Raw genomic sequence first — 12,181 nt, 5'->3', positions numbered from 1 at the left:
GTTTGGCCTGTTATTGTTTGTTTCTGCTCAGTGGGTTGCAAACTGGGGAAGGAGATGTGGGAGGGATCGTCTCAGAGTACAGTGCAGCTCTAGAAGCAGTGGAGTTGAGTAAGGGAAACATTGCAGTCGGCACACACCTCCAGGTCCTACCTACAGCTTCCATTCTGTCTGTCACATTTGTTTGTTTTTGCTTAAAAGATTATTGATGATAGGGCAAAAGGAAAAAAAATGGAGTGATTAACCAGATTTACTGCTCTGAAAAAAAAAATACTTCAGAAAAATCATGTTTTAGTGACATCTATTTAACAAAAGAGTTGTTTATATAGAGGGAACGCATAAAGAAAAATTTAACACATTATGCAGTATTTCCATCTAACTTCATTTGAACATCACATTCCCTTAGCATTTCTTTTCCATTTTCACATTAAGAAAAGAGTAGAAAGTTAGAAATGGTCTGAAGATTTATGGCCGAGGAGGAGCAGTAGTAAGAGGAGGTGGAGGAAGCTGTCTGATCCACAGAGAGTCCTGGATAGGGAGGGAGGCTGAGGATGCTGCTGCCTGGCTTCAGCTGGGCGGCTCCTGGACTGCAGGGAGGACCGGTGTGGGGGAGAAGGGGGGAGGAGAGTGAGCGGGGAAGGTGGTGAGGTGTGGGGGGAGAGCCGGGGGGCGAGAGGGAGATTGGTTTTTGGTGGGGCAGGTGAGATAGGAGGAGAGGGGGAGAAAGAGACAGAGAGAGGGCTACACGTTTGTCAGGTGATCAGTCCATTGGCCGCTTTTCACCGTGTTTCTTTGTAAACTCTTCAGCGTTCTTCAAGAATTTTTTACGGTCCTTTGAGTATTCTTCTGCTAGGTCTGCCCTAAGGGGATGCTCCGGCTGGGGGTCGTTCACCAGCGCAATGAGGGACTGAATTACTGCAAGACACAAACAGGCAAGGAAATGACGTTAGATACGGACATTGCTATAGTTCCACAGCACTATGTGCTGACAGCAGTACATGGCACTTACAACACTGAACAGGTAGAGTTAATCAAGGGACCATACCAGTGGTTTTGCACAATCACCCCAGTAAGTCCTATGTGCTTACAACTTACATTGCTGGCAACCATCTACCAATTAATGCAAATGCAAGTGTTTGTTGTATTTTACTCCAGGACCCCATTGGCTTCAGTTCATTTTAGTACACTAACAGAATCAGACTTGACGCTTGCTCGACATAGCTAATGCACTGCAACAACGGCGCCGTGACCTGTGAATCTCTCCTATTGGTTAACCCAACAGGGAATACAAATTATTATTATTATAGCTATTATGTAAAAACCATGAAAATTGTGCTGTTGACTTTAGAGTGGAAGACAGTTTTAGCTACATGACAGCACATAAGGCACCGTTCCTCTACGTGGAAGTTTGATGTGAGCTCTCACTGGATGATCAGGGCTGGAAGACCAGCATACTAGTTAGTTAACAAAAAGTAGTTAGCAATGAAGTAACTGCACACAAGAAAATGTCAGAGTGAATACACACACTACAGAATGACTGTTGCATCAATTTGAGCCTAGTGTTGACCCTATGCAACCGGTTTGTTCAACTTCCTGTCACTACTGCTGGCGATTAAACCTCACGTGGAAAGGCTTGTTCCTGATTGGTTCACACAGACTACTACAAATGTCTTAAAGCTGGGAAAACATGTCCACATTCATGACATCCACTGCAGATATCACATTAAGGAAAAGACCATCTATATAGCACAGAGTTAGCTACAGCTACAGCTAGCTGACAGCTGTTGTACAGTGTGTTGCAACAGTACATTAGCTTGATGGAAGAGCTGCCATGCTTAACTTACCGGTACAATGATGGGGGTTATTGTTATCAATTTAGGTTATTAACATTATTTGCATTGCAACAAACGATCACCAAACCTGCAGATTTGTGCTTTGTTGGTATGAATATGAATAAAAACACAACTTTTTAACCCAATATGTCATGTATATACATTTTATTGAAAATAGGTTTTGGAATAACCAGCTTGTTACACCAAGCCCACGTCATAAAAAACCCAGAATGTGTGCGATAGTGCAACTAACCAAATGAGTGTGTTTTGGATAAAGAAATATTGTTTTAGCATACGTTTTGAACGGCCACATTCTGACAAAAGATTGGCATGGGGTACTTTCCATACAATCATCTCTCAATGCAAATCAAACCAGCTATTAGGCTAACTGAAATAAAACCATGCCAGTCTCTAGGTATGGTGAAGGGTATGTGATGATGGGGGGGCCAAGGGAACTTTATCAGGATGCATAGTATCCTGGATCCATGAAATAACTGGCCTTTCAAAATAAAACTCTGCCTGCCTCTATGGGAATCTAACATAGGGGTGGACTGACTTATGCCCCCTGTATTTTAAAGGAAGAACATTTATTTATTTACGATACATTATTCATTCACAAAGAAAATTGGTGTCCTTAACCTCTTAACGGTCACTGTACCGTGTACGGTACACCTTGTGGCTGTGGCATCGCTGTAACCTCCATTCATAAACGTTTTTTATAACTTTAAAGCATTAAATCTTCAAAATATACAGCCATGCGACACACCAATTGAAAGCTTAGACTCTCAGGATTCCATTGAGCCCACACACAAAGCATACGATGATTTATAGCAGTTATACAACTGCTGCAAAGTTAGAGAAAATAAAACAATACAGCGTAAACAGCGCAGCCCGTGTCTAGTGCATTCATAACTTTTTCCTTGTCCCTTTAGCCACTACGAGGATTTTTTGCCCAAAACTTTTTTTTTGTTAAATCCCCAAGAGTCCAAGGAAATGGAATATCCAAGCCCTTATATCCAAAACGAGCTGTTCGCCTCACAATCTTGACGTTTCTGGCCGAATCACAACAGAAAATCGCTAAACTGTTTTTCATTTCCGTATTTGTATTGCTTCCTCGCGTCTCTCCTGACGCTCCTAGCAACTTGATGTGGGCGTCACTGTATTCTTTGATTTCTAAGGTTTCCATAGAGACCTGGTATAAGCCAATCGGTGCAGGTTTGCCCGTGATACACCAATAGAAAGCTGAAGACTCCTCTGACGCGATGTGAGCCCACGTGTACTCGAGCGACATTTGCTCGGACCAGTTAGATTTAAATGCTATAAGACCCGTCTACATTTTCAGCCAATGAGCAGACAAGTCGATAGAGACCAAATATGCCGTTGAAATTTTAACCCTGTAATGGCTGGAGCTGTGTCAAAGCAAAAACAGGGCCTCCTATAAGCATATGACACCCTGTGCAATATATGACTTATTTCTATATGTTTATGTATATAGTTATTTCAAGTATGTTTATGATTGATGTGGGTGTGTTTGTGTATTTGAGAAGTGTTTTATTTTGTACTTTATTGGCTTTTTTCTTTGCACTTTTCAAATGGAAATCAGAAAAACGCACAGACATATGTAGAAAAAAATTCATATAAAATCCATTTTTTTTCTGTAGTAAGCTGAGACATGTGGCTATGGCCTTGTGTTGTCTGTATCTCACTAGATCTGTTTACAGCAGTGTATTTTAATCATTTTACAGATGTATGGATGGAAATAAAAACCCTCCATTCTAGCCTCTGTAACTCCGTGTCAGTAAGGCCTAGGATCACCCTGACCCTTGTAACAAAAACTTGAGGGTTTCCTTTCCAATGATACCAGGCTCATCCCTGAGTATCAAAGTATATGGGAGCTCTACCACTTTTAATTTGGGTATGACGTTTAGACCAAAAAGACTGAAAATGCAGCCGTTCCTTAAGAGGTTGAATTTTTCCTCATTTTTTAAAATTAATTTTAAACGGTGATTTTCGCCGAAAAGCGACTAGTTTGCAGGTATGATACAGTCTACTCCATAAAGTATTGAAACTGAATTTGTTTTGTTTTGGTATTGGCACTAAAACTTGTGTTGGCATCTTTGTCAACAATTTCAACCAAAGCCCTGCTGTGTGTAAAAACATGAATGCGTAATACTGTGAGATTTAAGACAAAAAGGTGATTATGTAGCATCAGCTCACTTACAGAGCCCCCCTGTAACACTAACACACCCACCTTGGTCAGTTTTGGTGGCAGGCTTCCAGTTCTCTGCACTGATCACTGGCAAGCACACCTGGCCCTTCTCATCAATGTTGGGGTGATAGATCTTTGTCTTGAATGTGATCTTGGGAGGCTTGAAAGGGTACTCGGTGGGGAAAATGATTTCGATTCTGAACGCACCTTTGTCATAAGGAGGGTTGTCCTGGAATTCAAGAAAGGGTGTCAGTAAAGGACACTGTGAGCCAACAAATGGCAGAGCAGTCAAACAAGGAGTGGCTACTTACAGGAACAATGAGCCCTTGCCATGACAATAGGTTTGATTCCTCAACTTGAATGTTTCTGAAGTTTTTCATTCCAGACCTGCGAATCTCTTCAAGTTCCTGAAAGAAAAGAAGAACATTGTATATTACAGAAGTTAAACAATGTCCATGTTTAAAAAGGGGTTGAGTATAGAGAACCAGTTTTGAATTGGAACCGGTTCAAGTGTAGAACCAGGGCATTATTTATATATTTAAAAAAAAAAAAAACTGCTTAAAAATGCTGTAGTGTTTTTTAATTTTCCTTACCGTACCTTCCCGGTTATGTGCGTGTTAACGCATGTGTATAGCGTTTACTTTGTGGCAAAAAAGAGATAGCGCTCTACAACAAAACTTAAAGGGTAATTTCAGTTTTTTTTTCAACCTGGACCCTATTTCCCCATGCATTTGTGTCTGATAGACTGATGTAAACTAAACTTCTGATGTAAACTGACTTCTTGTCCGAAGACAGCGGTGTGAAGAGTGGAAGGTGAGTCGGGAGAAAGGCTTTCCGGGACTCCGGGAGTGGTTTTGGAGTAGGCTGCAGAAATTATAGGCTTGTGTTATCTAAAAGATATTCTGTGCTATGGCTCAATATTTAAATGGTTTCGACAATGTGGATGAGGTCATTATAATTCGATGGCTGCCCGTATTCATTTGAGCCAGAGTATATGGACGAAGAGCGGACAAGGGGGGAGAGAGAGAGAGAGGCAGCGGCTGCAAAGTGTTTCCAGTCAATAGGCTATAATACATCCATGGTTTCATGTTATCCTAAAAGATTTTCAATAAAGACAATGGCTTGTATTTGCTCATGTCTTAGAACCCCGTTGATTAGAGGGGGAATCCTCTGACGTGGTGACGCAGCGTTGTGTCCGAGGTCTATCACTGGACACATCAAGACCACAGATATCTGGCAGCAACAGGTCCCACTCCTGACATCGGCATTGTTCCACTTTGGGCAAAGAGGCACAGCACCCACAGGAACACAAAAAATGTCCCCGAGTGCCGCAGGCTTACAGAAGCTGCTTCGCCCTCCTCCGCTCTCTTCGTCCGTATAGTCTGGCTCAAATGAATATCGGCGGCCATGGAATTATAATGACCTCATCCACATTCTCGAAATCATTTAAATATTGAGCCATGGCACTGAAAATCTTTTATCTTGCGTTCCTGAAATGCTTTTGACTCTCATTCCACTCTCCACACCGCTGTCTTCGGACAAGAGGTCACCTTCTGAGATCGATCATGTTGTCAGACACTTTCAGTTACAATCTGAGCCCATCAGTGGCAAAAACAAACACTTTTAGTGGACAAAAATCGAGGATGCACAATTGCCCAATTAAGTTACATTGTAGCTACGTTCGCGAGGGCCGGTCACTGCGTTCACGCTCAACACTGGACCAATTTCAAAGATTTTTGCTCACATCAGTCTATAGGGACACAAATGCATTGGGAAATAGGGTCCAGGTTGAAAAAAAACAAAACAACCCTTTAAGGAGAGGAGATGGCTAAAGGTTCTAGCCCACCACCCCCGGTCCAATTACTGAAAGTGCTGCCTCCAGCTCGCCTTACAAGAATTTTGATTGCAGGTAAGAAGTCGCTTTAAGTTTTTGCTGCACTAGTGACTTCCACCGGATGATAAGGGTGCATGCACAATGGGAAATGGAGCTGAGGTGAGTGTGTTAAGCTTGTGTATGTCTACACTTTGCCCCATGTCAACAGTAGAAGCACTGTTTAGAAACTCTGTCATTTACAAATGGATATTTATGACAGCCTAAATCGGCATTAAAAAGGTTTTTGCTTTTTCTGTTAAATAATGTGCCCACGAATCATAGCTACATTCAATAAGAATTGAAATAGATACCCAGAATCTATACAATATCCTACACTTTGTTTATCTAACTGCTGTAGTTAGTTACTTTTATAGAATATATGATTATATATAGAGAACATATAACTCATCAAGGCTCATCAAATGTGATTTCTAGAGCTTGGTAATTTAAAAACATATACATACATACATACATATATATATATATATAATATTGATTAACTTTCAGTGCTATTACATTATGCTATATCATAATTTCAGTGTGCTGAGAAGCCCGTGACCTGCCAGGGAATAATTTGCACCAATCCTCCCTATCTCAGAAAGACACTGGTGCTGGGTCTGATTGCTCAGGGCTTTCCCCAGGATCTTAAAGTATGGTTGGAAGAAGTAAGGAGGGGGAATTACACACTATGTTTCCCCACCTTCTGATATACTGGTCGTGTTAATTCCCATAAAACAAAAAGGTACGCCTGATCTTCAATGACTGTCATCTGCTGAGCCGAGTCTGACAGAGCCTGTGGAGTCTCATCTTATTTGATTATTTTAGTTACTAGGTAACGGTCTAAACAAAAGCCCCGGTTTGCTCCGTAAAACAGTTAATTAAGGAAATGCTTTACTCCAACCTTAGCTAGTTGTTTAGGCCGATTTCCTTGTTCTGTTCTGCCAACTAACGTTAGCTGTGAAAGCTTAATATTGTTGTGTGTCAGGTTCACACTGTAACGTTACAAAGTCTCACCGACCTGTTGTCCTGTCCTGACATTTACTGTCGGATAATTTCACGTAACAGCAATAAAAATGATAGCTGTGGATTGAAACTGAGTTCATTTCCTTGTGACGAACTCCCCAACCTGGCTAACTGAGTTTAGCTAACGTTAGCTAGCTGAAACGCAGCTAAGATATGAGGCTAGCATGTTAGCTGATTAGCGCCTTCTTCGATCACGGTCTAATTATGTCGCAACATCTAAACTCACTCCCTCGGCCGAACAACCCATAGCTGCATGAAAGCTATAGTTGGCTAATAAACGAAAAATATGTTCCGTGGCTATCTTCTCTCGACTCTGTGGCCTAGTAGTTTGCCGGTGCTTTGCTGCCTAACTTAACGTTAACATTTGGTCGGCCAACCATTAGCTAGCTAGCTAGCTAGCTAGTTGGCCAGTAGTGACCTCTCGTTTTTATTTAGTTTACAGCTAAAAACAGACACTAACTGTGTCTTCAAACAACATTAACATTGATAAATTTAGGCGAAGACCGAATGAGTCCACCAGCCACCAATGCGTCTTTACACATTACAAATTATATTAAAATTACGGGATCGGGAGATTTACCTTGGCCAGCCTCCTGCTCGCCGCCATCTTGAAACTACTGTGTGTTCCCAGAATACACAGCGCGGCGAATATGGGTCGGTCTGGTCCTATGGTCTGGTCTGGTCTGGTCTGGTGCTGCTGGCCTATGGTCTGGTCCTATGGTCTGGTGCTGCTGGTCCTAGGGCTGAGAATCAGCCATCTGCCTGTTAGGTTAACTGTATCTTAACTTTAAAGTGAACCTGTTTTACAACGGGATGGCTTCCACCCTGGGCTACTTCTCAGACTTCTGGTTTAGGCTAGGCGTTACCTAAAGCAGATGATACAGCATATTCATATTTTACTGAGTCAGGATTTGATATGCCAATCTTGCTAAGAAGCACATAAGACTGTATCATTGTAAATCAGTCAAGTCTAAGTTTAAAGTCAAGTGATTTTAAATCAAAAATCAATCAAATTACATTATCAGTGCATGTTAATAGAGCTGGACTTGCATTACAATTCAAGTTAATACAGATTTAGACTATTGACCATGATAGGGCCACGCTTTTACCATACGCCCATTTCAAATGTCACATAGGCTAAATAATAATAAAGAAATCAAAATGCAAACACTAAACCTTGTTTAACACTTACATTTCAGCTGTGGAATGTGAATGAAAGGGAGGAATAGGCCTACTTTGTATTGATATGATCAAATTGAGTCTTTAAAAACATTCTATAAACAAAGACACCTCAGTTTCTACAGAGCTACAGTGATGGATTTTCAATGCAGCAGTCTACAATGATATGCAACTGCAAATTTAATTTATCTCAGACCCACAACCACAAAACTGTTCCTGTCATTTGTTAAATTAGGCGGTTTAGTTGTACTGCCATATAAAACAAAGTCTTTGTACTAGTTTGTAAAGACATCACTTGTTGCCCTGTACCTAGTCTCGCTTTGCCAGACCCTCCTCCAAAGCGCACTTGCCATAAGTTATCCTTCTTCTTAACAGTATATGATCACAATTAGGATGCCTATCGTGGGCCTTGACTTTTGAACAAAACATATTTGCAAAATGACGAAGTCTAGGGTTTTTCATTAGGGTGTATGTCTTAAAAAAAAACATGTCTGGAGGGGATCTCTGAATTTTGCTGTAAGATAGATGGGTGAAGGGTCTGTCGCTGTCAGATAAATGTAGTGAAGTACAAACGACAGTATTTGCCTCTGAAATGTAGTGGAGTAGAAGTAAAGTACAGGTGTCTGTATTATACTTAAGTACAGTACTTGAGAAAATGTACTTGGTTACTTTCACTACTGGTTTTAATACACTTTTTAGATTCTTTATGAAAAACAGATATACTGTACATACTTTTGGCCAAATTTGGCAAAAATCAAATTTAGCAAATATTTTTGTTATATTTTATAGCTATATATTTACTGTTTGGGTTCTTAAGTTCTTAAATTTCAACAAACAAAAATAAACAAACAAGCATATACAGACACAGACAGCTTTATTTATTTCTATATGCTGGTTTGTTCATTTTTCAATATAACACATGACCAAACTATAAACTAGTTCTGTAGTTTTGCAATACTGTTATACCAGATTACTATCCAGAGTTAATTGGCCCCTCTGATTAAAATGTTAATTCCACTGTTAAAAAAGGTGATGCTGTGATGAATATTTATTACTGGGAAATGACACAGTGAAAATATTCTCCTGCAGCAGAGTCATGTACAGTTTGTGTTCCAAATACTCATATTCAAATTTGTCAGCAGTTACAGTAGTTCAAGTAAAAAATGTGTCCATGAATTAACAATCAGTACATATGGCTTAAATGATAAATGTTAAGTTTTAATGAAGTTGAGTTAATGTGACCTCGTTTTTTAAATTTAATAACAATGTATGACTTCTTACTAGTCCATTCTACAAAGTCATTGATAAGATCTGATTTATAATTACTTCTCATATTTAGTTGTCCACAGGATGGTACTATGACCAAAAGTTTCACAGTGAAGTGATACTCCACTTAAACTCTTATCGTTACACTCACAGGACACTTAATGGTTTCCTCATGTACTCACAATGGACCAAAAGTATTTCAATTTCCTTAGAAACTTCTCAATCAACTCCTGCGTGACTTTCATCCAACTTTAATATTATTCACAACGGTTAACTGAAGAGACATATTGATGTGTGGAAGACTTGACTTGCTATTGTAGTAAAAGCACAGGTTTTATTAACACTAATAATGATGCCTTTGTTCTGCTCAAGTGTCCTAGTGAGCCATGACGTGTGACAACACCAGGGTCCTGAAACTGAAGTAGCCAATGCAGCCATCCTTCATTTTATTTACACTTGTGCTTTTTTTGTGAAATGACATTGAATCTTTTGTGTGCGACACGTGACCAACTTCTTTATTATTGTGTGTGGATTTCTTTTTTGTAAAGTGTCATAAATGCTGTAAAAAAAAGGCGCCCACGGGTTGGACTCAGACCTGCGGCCCTTTGCTGCATATTATTCCCCCTCTCTTATGTCTGCAACTGTCTATAAATAAAGCCCTAAAAATGCCCCAAAAAATAAAGCACTATATAAATAAAATGCATTATTATTTAACACAAAGATTAAAGTGTATGATACAATACGAATCCTGGGATGATCAATATGCATTTTTGTTAGTATTTGTGAGCCAAGCTGAAAAAACACCAAGTAGACAGATGGGAATTTTAGACATATGCGCTTCACTAAGCTGTTGTGTACACCAGAGGCTTGAAGCCCCATGCACAACCCTTCATACACCATCATACAAGGTAGAAGCTTTGTCTTTTGCATAATGACAAAAACAAACTGGACCAAGTATTGATTAAGGCTGAAATTACAAAAACAAAAGATTACATAATTTACATTAGCAATACTACACGTCTGTTGGGCAGTGGGCCCAACCAGAGAATAAACCTTCATAGAGGCAAATAAGGTATTGAACAAACACATCTGAAATGACCTACACAAACACAACAATGGACATATTCCTCACACATTCACACCGCCTGGGATGCTCTGTACTTCGTGCAGAGTTTCTCCCTATCAGGGGGCATGGTGCTATAGCCATAGTGATGAGGGAAATGGGAAGAGTGTTGTGGGCTCAGCATACACCAGTGTGTTGGTGTAGGCATGTATGCAGGGCCAGTCGTTTGGGTTTGTAGCAGTGTGTGTTTCGGGGAAGCGGACTGACAAGTCTGTTTAGAAGCACTTCCTGTGGACAATGCTGGGGCCGGATTCATCGTACTCCTGCTTGCTGATCCACATCTGCTGGAAGGTGGACAGGGAAGCCAGGATGGAGCCACTGATCCATGCAGAGTACTTCCTCTCTGGGGGAGCAATGATCTGCAGAAAAAACAAAATAAACAGAGTTAAAATATGTCAAATCAACATCTGTTGGCAAATGCACTGACATCCTGCAAATATTAAAAGTCTACAGTTAAATGTAGGAGAAGCTAGAAGACGAGCAGATAACTTCTATATTGCATGTTTGGCCACTGAGTGGCAGTAGAGGTAAAGAGCTTTCTGGATTTTTTTTTTGAATCACTGCCCCAGGAAGGATGGGAGTCAGAGTAATGAGAATGAGATATACCTTGATCTTCATGGTGGTGGGTGCCAGGGCAGTGATTTCCTTCTGCATACGGTCAGCTATGCCAGGGTACATGGTGGTACCTCCAGAGAGCACAGTGTTGGTGTACAGGTCCTTACACATGTCCACATCACACTTTATGATGCTGTGATGGTAGTTTCATGAATACCGCAAGACTCCATATCTGTGAGAGGGTGTAAAGTAAAATCACATATGTAGGAGGCAACCAAGGTGAGGTTTAATTTATCAAGCATCATGTACATGGATTTTACTTTAATTGCAATACATTTTACAATAACATCGATTTTTGTAGAAAAATGCATCTGCAATAAGTGATAAGTGACTGAAGGTCCAAGAGCTCCTTTGACCCAGAGTCCATCCAGGGTTAGACTGCAGCTGTGCCTGCTCGTCCTCAGCGCTCTGAGCAGCAGGCATGTCTCTCAGCCACTGCTGGTAGTAACCACTGCAGGTAACCAGCACCAGGTAGTTGTTTCTGGACTTGTACACATAGCTTTTTTATTTCTTCAATTAATTTATTGAAAGCATTTGCTGTTACAAACAACACATACAAGTACACATACACACAACTACAAAATAAATACATAACAAATCATATCCCAGGGAGTCTGCAAAGTCCAGCAAGGCTAATCAACAAGCAGTCCAATTCATAGCATCATTTACAGTTAGAAGAGTGTCACGTGATGTCACAAGTGTTGACGTATATACAACAGAAATAACTGGTCATATCAGGTTTCATAGTAACTTTCACAATGGCTACATGTAGCTTTACAGTTCTTTGAATAAGTTATTGAGTCAAAATATTCATTGACTTCACTCTCAAACACAGGAAAGAAAAGTTTCGAGCCCCTGAACTTACATTTATGGATGTGATATTTAGCGAGTATAAATAAAAGATTAGCTAATAATGAAATATTATCGTTCCTTGTCCGTCTTAAACTCGACCACACCAAAGAAAACATCCCAAAAACCAAATGAGAAGTTCGTAACGAAATAGGTTTGGATAAATTCAAGGGCATCTGACCAGAATTTTTCTGTGTAGGAACATTTCCAAAATA

The 12,181-nt window shown here is 40.2% G+C and overlaps 2 protein-coding genes across 2 annotated transcripts in view; both read right to left on the bottom strand.

Annotated features, from left to right (window-relative positions):
- Positions 1–7,755, bottom strand: part of LOC144517805 (ubiquitin-conjugating enzyme E2 L3) — an 8,421-nt gene extending 666 nt beyond the window's left edge. The window contains exons 1-4 of the mRNA XM_078249962.1: positions 7,515–7,755; positions 4,350–4,445; positions 4,081–4,267; positions 1–912 (exon numbers count right to left, since the gene is read on the bottom strand). The exon at positions 1–912 is cut by the window's left edge and continues 666 nt beyond it. Coding sequence (XP_078106088.1) covers positions 758–912; positions 4,081–4,267; positions 4,350–4,445; positions 7,515–7,541 — 465 coding nt within the window. The 5' untranslated portion in view covers positions 7,542–7,755 and the 3' untranslated portion in view covers positions 1–757. The remainder of the gene's footprint in view (positions 913–4,080; positions 4,268–4,349; positions 4,446–7,514) is intronic.
- A 1,859-nt stretch (positions 7,756–9,614) lies between these two features.
- On the bottom strand, positions 9,615–11,287 carry LOC144517804 (actin, cytoplasmic 1-like). Its single transcript, XM_078249961.1, is given in 3 exon segments — positions 9,615–10,861; positions 11,109–11,257; positions 11,260–11,287. Coding segments are annotated over 3 exon segments (321 nt in total). The 3' UTR covers positions 9,615–10,717.
- Between the last annotated feature and the right edge of the window lie 894 nt (positions 11,288–12,181).

Source organism: Sander vitreus, chromosome 5, assembly GCF_031162955.1.
Source record: "Sander vitreus isolate 19-12246 chromosome 5, sanVit1, whole genome shotgun sequence".
Lineage (NCBI taxonomy): Eukaryota > Metazoa > Chordata > Actinopteri > Perciformes > Percidae > Sander > Sander vitreus.
This window is presented reverse-complemented; position numbering and strand designations above follow the sequence as displayed.